Source organism: Scomber scombrus, chromosome 15, assembly GCF_963691925.1.
Source record: "Scomber scombrus chromosome 15, fScoSco1.1, whole genome shotgun sequence".
NCBI lineage: Eukaryota > Metazoa > Chordata > Actinopteri > Scombriformes > Scombridae > Scomber > Scomber scombrus.
In genome coordinates this window covers 13,640,356-13,651,766 of record NC_084984.1, presented here as the reverse complement: position 1 = coordinate 13,651,766, position 11,411 = coordinate 13,640,356, and the positions used below count along the sequence as shown (strand labels likewise).

At 41.2% G+C, this 11,411-nt stretch overlaps 1 protein-coding gene across 1 annotated transcript in view; it reads left to right on the top strand.

The window, feature by feature from the left end:
* Positions 1 to 3,761: 3,761 nt before the first annotated feature.
* The window catches only part of pappaa (pregnancy-associated plasma protein A, pappalysin 1a), an 86,455-nt gene continuing 78,805 nt past the window's right edge, over positions 3,762 to 11,411 (top strand). The window contains exons 1-2 of the mRNA XM_062434717.1: positions 3,762 to 4,152; positions 10,233 to 11,337. Of these exons, the coding sequence (XP_062290701.1) occupies positions 3,762 to 4,152; positions 10,233 to 11,337 (1,496 nt within the window). The remainder of the gene's footprint in view (positions 4,153 to 10,232; positions 11,338 to 11,411) is intronic.

Genomic DNA, 11,411 nt, shown 5'->3' with positions numbered 1-11,411 from the left:
TTTATCTCGCACTGCTCCACAGTCACTCGGATGACGTAGTGGGATTATTGTACAATACTGCAACCACTTTTTTCCAAACAGAAGTGATAGGGAGACGGCAATGGTCACATCACTATGGGAGTTTGAGAATATTTAGATTCAATATACTGTTAGACAGACTTTATATAGTTTTACATATTTTACTTGAAATGCAATGATTAGCAAACTCTTAGTCAATAGCACAGGCTTGCAATGTCAAAGCTTTATGTTTGTCCAGTGGAGTTTTATTCACTCTTGACCCCTGACTGATCTTAACATGCTGCCCGTTTGAAAGCTGTGCAGTGGGTTTTACTTTGTGACCCGCCTCAGATTTGTGGCAGGATTTGCAGAATTGCACGGGGCTCCATGACATGAACCATCACAGGTCATTCGGTTAAGACGGGATGTTGTCTTCCTGGACCATTGAATCTAGGAATAACTGGGAATCGGCTTGTTTTTGAAAAGGAGGGATACTGTGACGCTCTTTTTACTGGCAAATGGTGGAGTCAGGGAGGCATCCAGTTTGAACTTTGAGCATGTTGATTGGTCCATGCCCTGAGGGGTTTTGGATGGTGGGTGCAATACTAAACTAAAACAATTCAACTCAATCTCCTTGCATAACAGAGGGATGGTGAATGACCTTTATGTGGGCATGTTTCAGAGGTCCCCCCTCTAGTCTGTACACAGTGTACCAACCTGAAAGGATGCTGACTGTAAGACATTAGGTCATCTTTTCTATCTTCAGCACTCATGCTCCTTTACAGACAGAGAGAGAGTGACAGTCTTGGGTAAAAAAGTGCAGAATGTAATTACAGGATTGCAGAAGTCTTTCACCTTCTGTCATGATACTCTGGCACCTCCAGTGGGTTTGCATTTCCATTTTCCTTCAGTGTTAACTCCCGATATCAAGTTAGTTTAATGAGAATCGACTTGCAGTACATCACAACACATTACATTCAATTCTGTCATCCAGCAGTATTTTGCTAATTGAAAAAAAAAAAGTTTAACATTTCAATGTGAACACATTTAATGACCATGATGCTAATGCAACTATAATGTCATTTTTTTATGAGATATAATTACATTGACATTTTAACCCAATGGATACATCCAAAGCATGCAGGCTCATCTGGAGTGACCAGTAATGATTAATCGATCACAAGAAAATGAATCAGCAACCATTTTGATAATCAATTAATCACTTTGAGTCATATTTAAAGAAAAATGCCAAGATTCTTGGGTTCTCCAGTGCCTTAAATGAGAAAATATACTGGTTTCTTTGAGTTGTTAACTGCTGTTCAGGGCAAAACAGGACATTTTAGGTTGCATCGGGGGCTTTGTGAAACGGTGATTGACATATTTTTTTCTATTTTCTGGCATTTTGTAGACCAAACAACTAATTGCAAAAATAGTTGACGGATTAATCAATAATGAAAATAACCACCACTCAAACAAAAACTCTCAAAGAGATGGAACCAAATCTGAAAAGAGAATCTTGTTAACAACCTGTCGTGTGATGGTTTAGAGACTCCAAGTTATCCACCGTCTCCTCGGACAAGTTTTAAATTTGTGGTCCATGTGAAACTTTGCTCCCAGCAACTTTCAAGGTCATAACACCTTTCAATAACACCTGCTTGAGGCACAAAAGGAAATATGTGGCCCAGAGTCGCAACACCATATGAAGAAGAAAGCAAATATTGAATGTTTGTTCCCTCTTCCCTTTATGGTAGGTGGCAAGTTTTGGCTGTCTAAACACACATTTACAACAAACAACCATGGGAGAACAGAGAGGACACATTGACATTCCAGCTGACTGTTTCTATGGAAAGCCTTTTAAAGGTAAAAAAAAATCCCCCTTTTCTGTGTCAAAATATTCTTGGAATAACAGTAACACTGACCAAAGTATTGTTTTCATCTCACTCAGCAGCTGAGAGTTACAAAGAGGTTTGTCACTGATGTCAAAGACTTAGTCGAGAGTGTGGTTTTCAAACTCACATCCATCAAGTGACGGGTCAGTAAATATTACGATGTATGAGTCAACCTGAAACTTAAAAATCCCTTAAATTTTCAAATCCAGTTAACAAAAATCCTGATACTAATAGTAATTTGGGGTAAACATGCACAGCTAGAGAATACTTACATAAGTGCACTTTTTTGTCATTTTGTGGCTAAAATCAACAAAAGAACAAATGTCATATGATCCATTAAATTAAGTTAATTAAAAACAGGACAAAAATTGCTGTGAGTTTTTCATTGTTTCATTACTTCTTTGATATACTGCTTACTTGTTTTGAAACAACGTTAATGGGAAACATCACTTTGACTTCACAGTTAGGTCTACCTTTATAGAATATATCATGTTTTGCCAAAACTAAAATGGGGAACTTTCCTAGAAGTCAGTGATTAAACCTTTTTTTGATTATTTAATTTTGCATCTTTGGTTTTTTCCCCCATATTTTTTATGACAAATAATAATTTTAATAGGAAATGTTTAACATTACAAAATATAAGCTTTCATCTCTAAATCATACCTGGCACAGTCTCTACATTATGTATATTTTAAACATTTACATAAAGGAGCAGCCATCCATTTAATCTTTCATGTAAATCTTGAGGAATGTGCCAGAATGTGTGACTTATATATAAACTCTAAAACAGAGATGTCAGGAGAGGTTTCAACTACGATTGAGAGGGATTTGGATATTTCGTTAATGTCCTCAGAGTGTATGGCTATGATGGTCCTGTGTAGGGGACTTAATGGAAGTGTTGGATTGTTTAAATTGTAACCGCTAGAGGGATACATATACGCCTTCAAAACTCCGTAAACACCATCCTATCACTATGTGCCACAGAGAGAATTGCCGTCAGTGAGAGTTGCCTACCTGTGTGACTTCCCACTTTGAAAAAAAAAAAAAAAAACACAGCCCCGGAACATTTGAAACATGAGTTGTGCTTAAAAAGACTTAGGGGAGAAACTGCCTCTAAAGCGGACGACGAGCTCCGACTCCTCCAAGTGTATCTGCTCCAGGCAATCAATGAGGACCGCGATGCTTACTTCTGCAGCTCTCTGTCCCTCTTTCTCTCTTTCGCCTTACCAGATATTATAGTGCATTTCAACTTTTGTGCAGGCACATAGGCTAAAGGGAAGTTTGGATACCGTTTTTGACCACAATTCACCTCTTGTTTCCTGTAATAAATATGAGAGGTCGGTTTGTTGTCACTTTTCTTTGGAATTTATTATGTGCAATTTCTTATGCTGTTTTACGAGTAGGATAAGGAAACAACAAAAAGGTGTGACAAGAGCTTGGCGGACAACTGTGGATTTCTGCGAGTAACTCCTACCGTCCAAAGGGGATGAGGGGGGCATCGGCCGGACCCCCCTCTTGATTGATTACTTATTAGTCATCCCTTTGGCTAAATGGGACCCATTGAAAAGGCACCGTGGAACACATACATGAATCAAATATTCCTGTGTCCCCTGAATGTCTCCAGAGTAGTTTTGCTTAAGAGAGGGGGTCGTGGCTTAGCATTATAAAGAGGGGAAAACAGCATAGCTTTATGGGTTTATTTAGACAGTTTCTACGGTTTGACATTGTATCGCTGTAAAAAAGAGAGAAGGAAAAACTCGAGAGGATTCCAAAGAGGAGAACATTTTGGACATACATTTTTTCCCCTAGTTATTCCGTTGTTTCTTTTTTTCTCTCTTATTTTAAATATTTTTTTGCAATTTTCTCTCCCGAAAAATGAAACTTTGGACATCTCCCTGGGTGTCTTGCCTGGTGATTCTCATCTTGTGTTTTGGATCAGACTGCGGGACAGTCCGGAGAAAGGGGAGATCCAAGAGGGAGTTGGTGCGCATTAGGGAGGCGAAAGCCACCTTCCCAGGGGCTTGTGCCACACGTCTGCCCCGGGGCAAACGGTCTTTGCCCGGCTTGGAGCGACGATTGCTACGCCAGCGTCGGCGCTCCTCACAGGCGGAGGTGAACTCTCCAGACCGGGGGAAAGCTGTCTATTTTACCGGCAGGGGAGATCAGTTACGGCTGAAGCCTGCCGTGGAGATTCCCAGAGGAAATTTCACTCTGGAGATGTGGATCAAACCGGAGGGAGGTCAACGATCACCCACAGTGATTGCAGGTAGGATAGTCTGCACATCCTCAATCCACACTGTCAACCCAACTCCTTTTAATAGTCTAACTCCAAAAACTGGTTCGTGAAATTGGATTGTGACAGCAAAACATGCAAATGTGCAACATTTTATCCCAGTGTCATGTAGTCTATCAAACAAAGCAACATGCAGTTTCACTGAGTTGAAAATGAGTTCATCTATCAGACTAGACAATGATGTAATGCTCTGAAAAGTACAGCGGATATTGTAGGTAGTGCAACCATAGGGTCAGTGAAGATTTTGATCACATTTAAGTTTGCCACCTTACGCAGAGATATCGCTGCAATATGATTTTAATCTCCAAATGCATTATCTTCCTATGTATCAACGACAGTATTATGGTAATAAAAAATCTGTGAGGAGTAGCTTTGGGCAGCAGATATCGGCTACTGCATCATTTGACCGGCAGCTGATGTCACTGTGCGTAAAATGTAATTTCTATGAGCCGACTTGGCTATTTTAAAACTATGATGTAATGGCCAAAACTTTGTGAGCGAGCACGTCACGGCAGGCACAAAGCGGCAGAGAGTCACTGTATGTGGAGGCGCTCAAAGCTTGCAGCGCAAGCCGCAATCTTGAGTGTCCCCCAAAATCGACACCCTTGGATTGGCTGCCGGAGTTACGAGACATCACCGAGAGATCCAGGGTCCCCCCCCCCCCCCCTTCTCGCACGAAAAATGTCCTGCTTATGTTTTTGCAGTGCATGTCGGTGCGCTTTCGTGGTCATGGTGACCGGCGCTGTCTCTCCATAACGCAGAGCGAAATCGTGGGTTATTGGGCGAGAGTGTAATTAAAGGGAGCGATCAGATAATGATGATGCATCTCTGCTAACTGACTGCGCAGAGGAGGACACACAGACACTTCAGTATATCCCTGTCGTCAGAGGAAAGCTTGACACTTTGTAGATGTCATCTGTATGCACTCCTTTTTTGCGCTGCCAGGTCTGCAGCCATGCGTAAAGGAGCACCAGAGAGGTGTTAAAGCTGTTCTGCATCATCTGTTTTGACCAATAGCGCTTTTGTGCATTACAGTATAGTACAGGTTTTTTTTGTAGCTGTGCCTTGCCGATAGGGAGCGTTGCATACACAACTCATTGCCTGCTACAGTAATTGTGCAGATGGCTGCCTTTGAACTGAACTGAACTGAATTGAACTCAGTCCTCCTCAGCCTCCAGTATGTATGTCTGCAGGTTTTAGGTACTTAACTAAACCATATGAGCACATTTTCTTGTTCCTTTATAATATATCTGTCTGGCTCTCTCAACCCCACCACCACCCCCATGCACTCACCCACCCACCCATACACCACCACCCTCTCACACACGCACACACACACGCACACACACACACACACACACACACACACACACACACACACACACACACACACATAATCACTTGTGTGTGTGTGTGTGTGTGTGTGTGTGTGTGGGGGGGGGGTGTTGAGATGCAGTACATTTTTAGGTATTGCTAGCCAGTTGGCAGGGACATGCTCTGCAAAGCCAATCCCTTGTAAGAGTCTCAAATTGGGTGAGGGAGGTGGGGGGAAGGGGGTGAGAGGGTCTGTTGTGACCTGAGTGACTCTTAGATTTACAGAGGATGGACACAATAACAGGAACATCTGTACAGTTTAATGCAAGCCAGTACAACAACAACAACAACACAAAATTAGAACCTTTTTCTGACACAAATCTTAACAAAAAATATCATTATAGCCTTTACAGATGTGGTATTTACTGTATGTCATGACTCTTGAATTTATTGTGTGTATTTGTTCATGAGCATGTATATATGCAGGTCTTTATAAGTACAGGTGTTGTTGTTGTGCCCCACCCCCATCTGATACTGGTTTTAGCCCACTAGAGATTACTACTTATGTGTAATCTTATGTGTTCATTTTTTCAAGATTTGCTCCCATCGTGCTGCATTGTGCCAGAGGGGCCCTAAAGAGAGCAAATATGATGATCAGACAAATTCAATCAAGCCTAATCTTTTAAATCCAATTCAGGCCTTAAAAATCCCAGCGTCTTTAAAAATACTCCATCCCCTTGTTTTGATCCCAACACAGTGTTGTTTGTAGCAGCTGTTTTTTTTAAAAAACGGTGTTGTTTTGACCACCACAGTTTCTCTTTCTCACTTTTTATTTCTTTTTCTTTCTTCCTTTCAAAGTGCAATTTTCATACTTATTACATGTTTTCTCATGTTGTTTGCTGTGCATTTGGTAAGTTAGGGAGTCATACAGGATAACAAACAAACACATATACAATGAGTGCAGTCTCTGCTTGATAAATGACTACTCAAAACCCTGCAGTATATCTCTGCGTCCTTGACCAATCCTGGTGACGTATTCTTGTTTTTGTTTTTCAGTTGTTTCTTGCACCCACACGATTCTCCTGACTCCATTTAGGAACAATAGATGAGAGGAATGTAATTGACCTCCTAAAATAATCAATTTATCCAGAAATATGAAGGAGAAATGCTACAGTTACAGACTACTGAACTTGCATTTGGACATGCTTTTGCTCTTATTTGACAATAAGCCGGTTTTCTTAAAATAGTACTTTGGAGAGGTTTAGGTGATTTGGTTTGGATGGTGCCCTGTTCGACTACTTTTGGGTTTAAAGAGGATGTTCAAGGATCAATATCTATTACTTTACACTCTAAAGATGACTGATCAAACCATCTTCAAATACAAGTCTTGTGCCCTTTTAAGTGAATAAAAATAAAAAAATCCTGTGCTGCCATTTCCCTAATATGACAGTTACATGTGGTCAGAAGTGATCCCAGGTTTAAAAGCATTTCAACCGTTTTAAGACACACACACACACACACACACACACACACACACACACACACACACACACACACACACACACACACACACACACACACACACACACACACACACACACACACACACACACACACACACACACACACACAATCTGAACATCAAGTTCTGTGTCCAAATGTTATGCAAACTTTGTTGTGCCCTATTAGCCTTGTATCCGGGTCGTGTTGGGTTGTCCCGCATCAAAGGAAGAGCAATATAAATCACAAAAGGAACAGAGGTTCTCTTCCATGACCTGCTGGGGACAATTATATGCAGACGTTGGCAGATAATTGCTGCGATTACAGATATATCTCGGTGCTGTCATCTACTGTGATGATACAGAGGTAAAAACACATTTTTCTTTGTTAAGGGTTCCTTTTTTTCATGGACACTTAAAAACTGGATCTTCTCCTGTTTTATTATAGTCAGATGTAACTGGAATACTAAGAGGACGATGAATAATCTTGAGAACATGAATAATCACCTGGCAAGTGGTTGGAGTTTGAAGAGGGGTTGATGGCTGAGTATAACACAGATCCTCAGCGATTATTACCCCAACCAGAAGCATCTTCATAGTCTTATTAGTTTGAACCATTATTATCATTGTGCAGCGAGTGTCTTATTGTGCTAATATAAACATTCTAAAAAAGGGCTGTTATATTCCACATATCCCAACTTGTGTCCTTATATTTTATGGGAATGTTGTTTTGTGATATCAGTGTCACAGTGTAAATTACATTGCAAAAAAGTGGTGTTAATTTAGGTCATCTAACACGGAAAAGATTTTTAAGTGAAACTTTTGGTAGATCATTTATGACCATCATTTAACAGTTGAATTGATTCAAACCTGACAGCCAAGTTAAATGTTTCAAGTCAAGTGTTTTTAAGTGACATGATGACATTTTTATAATCAATGTCCTTGTTATGTTCGTTAAGTTTGTTTTTTAAGTATCAATGGAATTTTCCATTGTTTTTTCAGGGAAATTGCTGCAGCGGTCACTTGGGTATGACTATGAAAAGTGCCTTTCTTTGACCTTTCAGAGCCAGAACAGCTCAAAAGTAAACGAAGTATTCATTGTTCCCTTCCTCCCTGCTTTTTATCAAGTCCTTGTGACATTTTTCTTTGTGTGTGTATGTGTGTTTTTTTACTTTTTCTTTTTTCCTGAGTGTGTTTTTCTTGGAAGAAGACAAATGGCAAGTGCAAGGAAGGTTGCCTTTGAACCTGACAGGAACAGCTCTCCACCGTAGCGTGTGCACATGCAAATCCCTGTGTGTGTGTGTGTGTGTGTGTGTGTGTGTGTGTGTGTGTGTGTGTGTGTGTGTGTGTGTGTGTGTGTGTGTGTGTGTGTGTGTGTGTGTGTGTGTGTGTGTGTGTGTGTGTGTGTGTGTGTGTGTGTGTGTGTTTCTGAGTGGACACAAATGTGTATTTCCGTGTTTCAATTTGACTGTGTGCATGAGAGTGTGTGTATACATATATATATATACATACATATACATAAATATGCACACACACACACACATATACATATATATATACATATATATATATATATACACATACATACATATATATAGATATGCACGTCTGTGTAAGTATGTGTGTGTAGTGTGTAGGTGTGTTTCTGTGAACCCAACCAGTCACAGTGCAGGGTCTGGAAAAGTGTAGTGTGTTAGATTAATTGAGCATGGCAGAATTATGACAGCTGTTTACACTAGGAGCCCTGCGAGCATTTTAGCACACCTTTTAGCCTTGAGTGCACTAGCTGACAGATGGAAGGCTTTTTCCTTCCAGTGTAGTGAAAAGCCCGAAAACGTCATCCACCAAAGGACTGACCTTGATGCTGAACCCAACCCTAACTCTTTGAACGTTAGTCCATTGAAATACCAAGTTAATGAATGCATACTGGAGTGTGCATCCAATTAGAAACAGGTCAAAGTTTCCAAGATGGCAGTGTAATCACCATTAGCCAGCCACTTATTCCAGGCTCAGGTAGCCTAATCGATGGGGGGGGGGGGAGGCATTTGAAGTGGACAAGTATGTTGAGGCAAAGATGTGATGGTTACTGTTATAACCAGCTTATAATTTCAGACCATACTGAGGGTAGCAGAGAACATTTTGAAGTGTATTTACAGGAATTCCATGCACAGTGAAAGGGAGAAAGCAACTGCAAAGAACACTTCACACCTATATGGGCTGGGTGTGCAGGTCATAGATTGAGTGTCACACATGTGGATTGATGTAATTGCCAGAAAGCTCGTTTGAAGTGCTACTCTGTCTGATATTAGCAAATCTGAGGGATGAATGCTTGTGACATGGCTGGACTCCAGCTCTCTCCCCAGGATCACCTATGAACACAAACACTTTTTCATGCTGAGATGGACCTTGTGAGACATGTTGAGTTGCTTTGGAATCTTCACATCACATGCATACGCATAGACCTGAACTTGTGCGCCTGCACATACGTACCTCAACAAGTGCTAAACAAACAAACAGAAAGCATTCAGAGATCCCCTAAGAAGTGAAAACACATTACCATGCTGAAGCTGACATACATGGTCCAAGTGAAACAGGAAAAAGGTGTTTTGGTGCCTCTACAAAAACAAGGCTTTAGCAGAAAACTAGCCTTTTCTGGCTACCCCACTGGCAAGGGACATTTACACAAACAACTTTAAATGCACTCAGTGTTCACGAAAAGCCTATACAGAGAGATTTCCATGGGGTCTCCCCTAGTTAAACCTGCACTTCAACCCAATTTCCAGGACACTCTTTAGATATCAAAAAATATATTAGATATATATATTATATTAGCTCCCTGATCTCAAATACTTTTTCAGTCTCCATCTGGATATAACTCTTCAGAATATTCCAGAGTTACAGTATTTAAAATGTATACATTGAAACCGTTCTGGCATATTGACTAACCACTTCTGAATTAGCATTAAAAGTTGAAAATACGTGGCTTGTACATATCACAAGTAAAGCTTTTAATGAAAATGGAAGATGTGGTGAGGGTGTCAAAATGACACCCTCATGTCGTTAATGCATTTCTCCAATAGCTTGTTGTTTTCTCCATGATAAATTAGATCTTTTGCAGGTGAACAATGAACAATATTTTTTTGGTAATAATGTTAATTTGTCTTGTTCTTATCCACATCCACACTTATGAATAAAGGCTTACACATAATGATTGACCTATTTTTTCTTTTTTTCCCGCAGGCCTTTACGACAAATGTTTCTACGCCTCCAGTGATCGAGGCTGGCTGCTTGGCATCCAGGCAGTTAGTGAACACGGGAATCGTGACCCTCGTTTCTTCTTCTCCCTTAAAACTGATCGTGCCCACAAAGTGACCTCCATCCACTCCAATGCTCGCTACATACCCAATCAATGGGCACATGTCGCAGTCACATATGATGGCATATACATGAAGCTCTTTGTCAATGGCGCCCAAGTGGGTGTCAGTCGCGAGCAATCAGGTGATGTCTTCAGTCATTTGACCAAAAAGTGCAAAGTGCTGATGATTGGGGGGAATGCACTGAATCATAATTACAGGGGGGCAGTGGAAAGGGTGGGTCTATGGAGGCAGGCCCGTGGGCAAAGGCAGATTATCAGGGATATGCAGGGCCATGAGGACCTCCACGATATACCTCAGCTGGTCATCCGTGAAACATTCGAGCAACCAGGCCGGAAGTGGCTGACTGTGAAAGATGGTAGTTTTCCTCATCCTGAGCAGGGAATAGGTGAAAGATTAGGTTTTCCGGGTGGTGGTGGAGTTGGGAATGCTGAAGGATTATTGGACACAACGCTGGAGCCTCCAACTTGTGGCCAAACTGTTTGTGACAATGTTGAGGTCATCAAAAACTACAACCAGCTTTGGAGCTTCCGACGGCCCAAGAAAGTACGATATCGGGTGATAAATATTTGGGACGACTCACGGACGAAGCCAACCGTATCCGACCACCAAATTAGCCTGCAACACCAGCAGCTAAATGATGCCTTTAGCCGCTACAACATCACCTGGGAGCTCAGCATTCATAATGTGACCAATTCCTCCCTTCGTAATCGGTTGATTCTAGCTAACTGTGATATCAGCAAAGTTGGTGATGATGCATGTGACCCAGAATGCAACCATCCACTGACAGGGTTTGATGCAGGTGACTGTATGTCCGGGTACCGGAGCCGTTGCCCTGAACACAAAAAGGGTAACGGTGTATGTGACCCTGAATGTAACTGGGAAAACTTCTTCTATGACCTCGGTGATTGTTGTAACCCCAATGTGACGGATGTGACCAAGACTTGCTTCAACCGCTCTTCTCCACACAAGTAAGATCACTTTTTTCAGATTTTGCATATTATCATATTTTCAGTACTGGTAATCCTCTTTGCTAGTTGTTTAA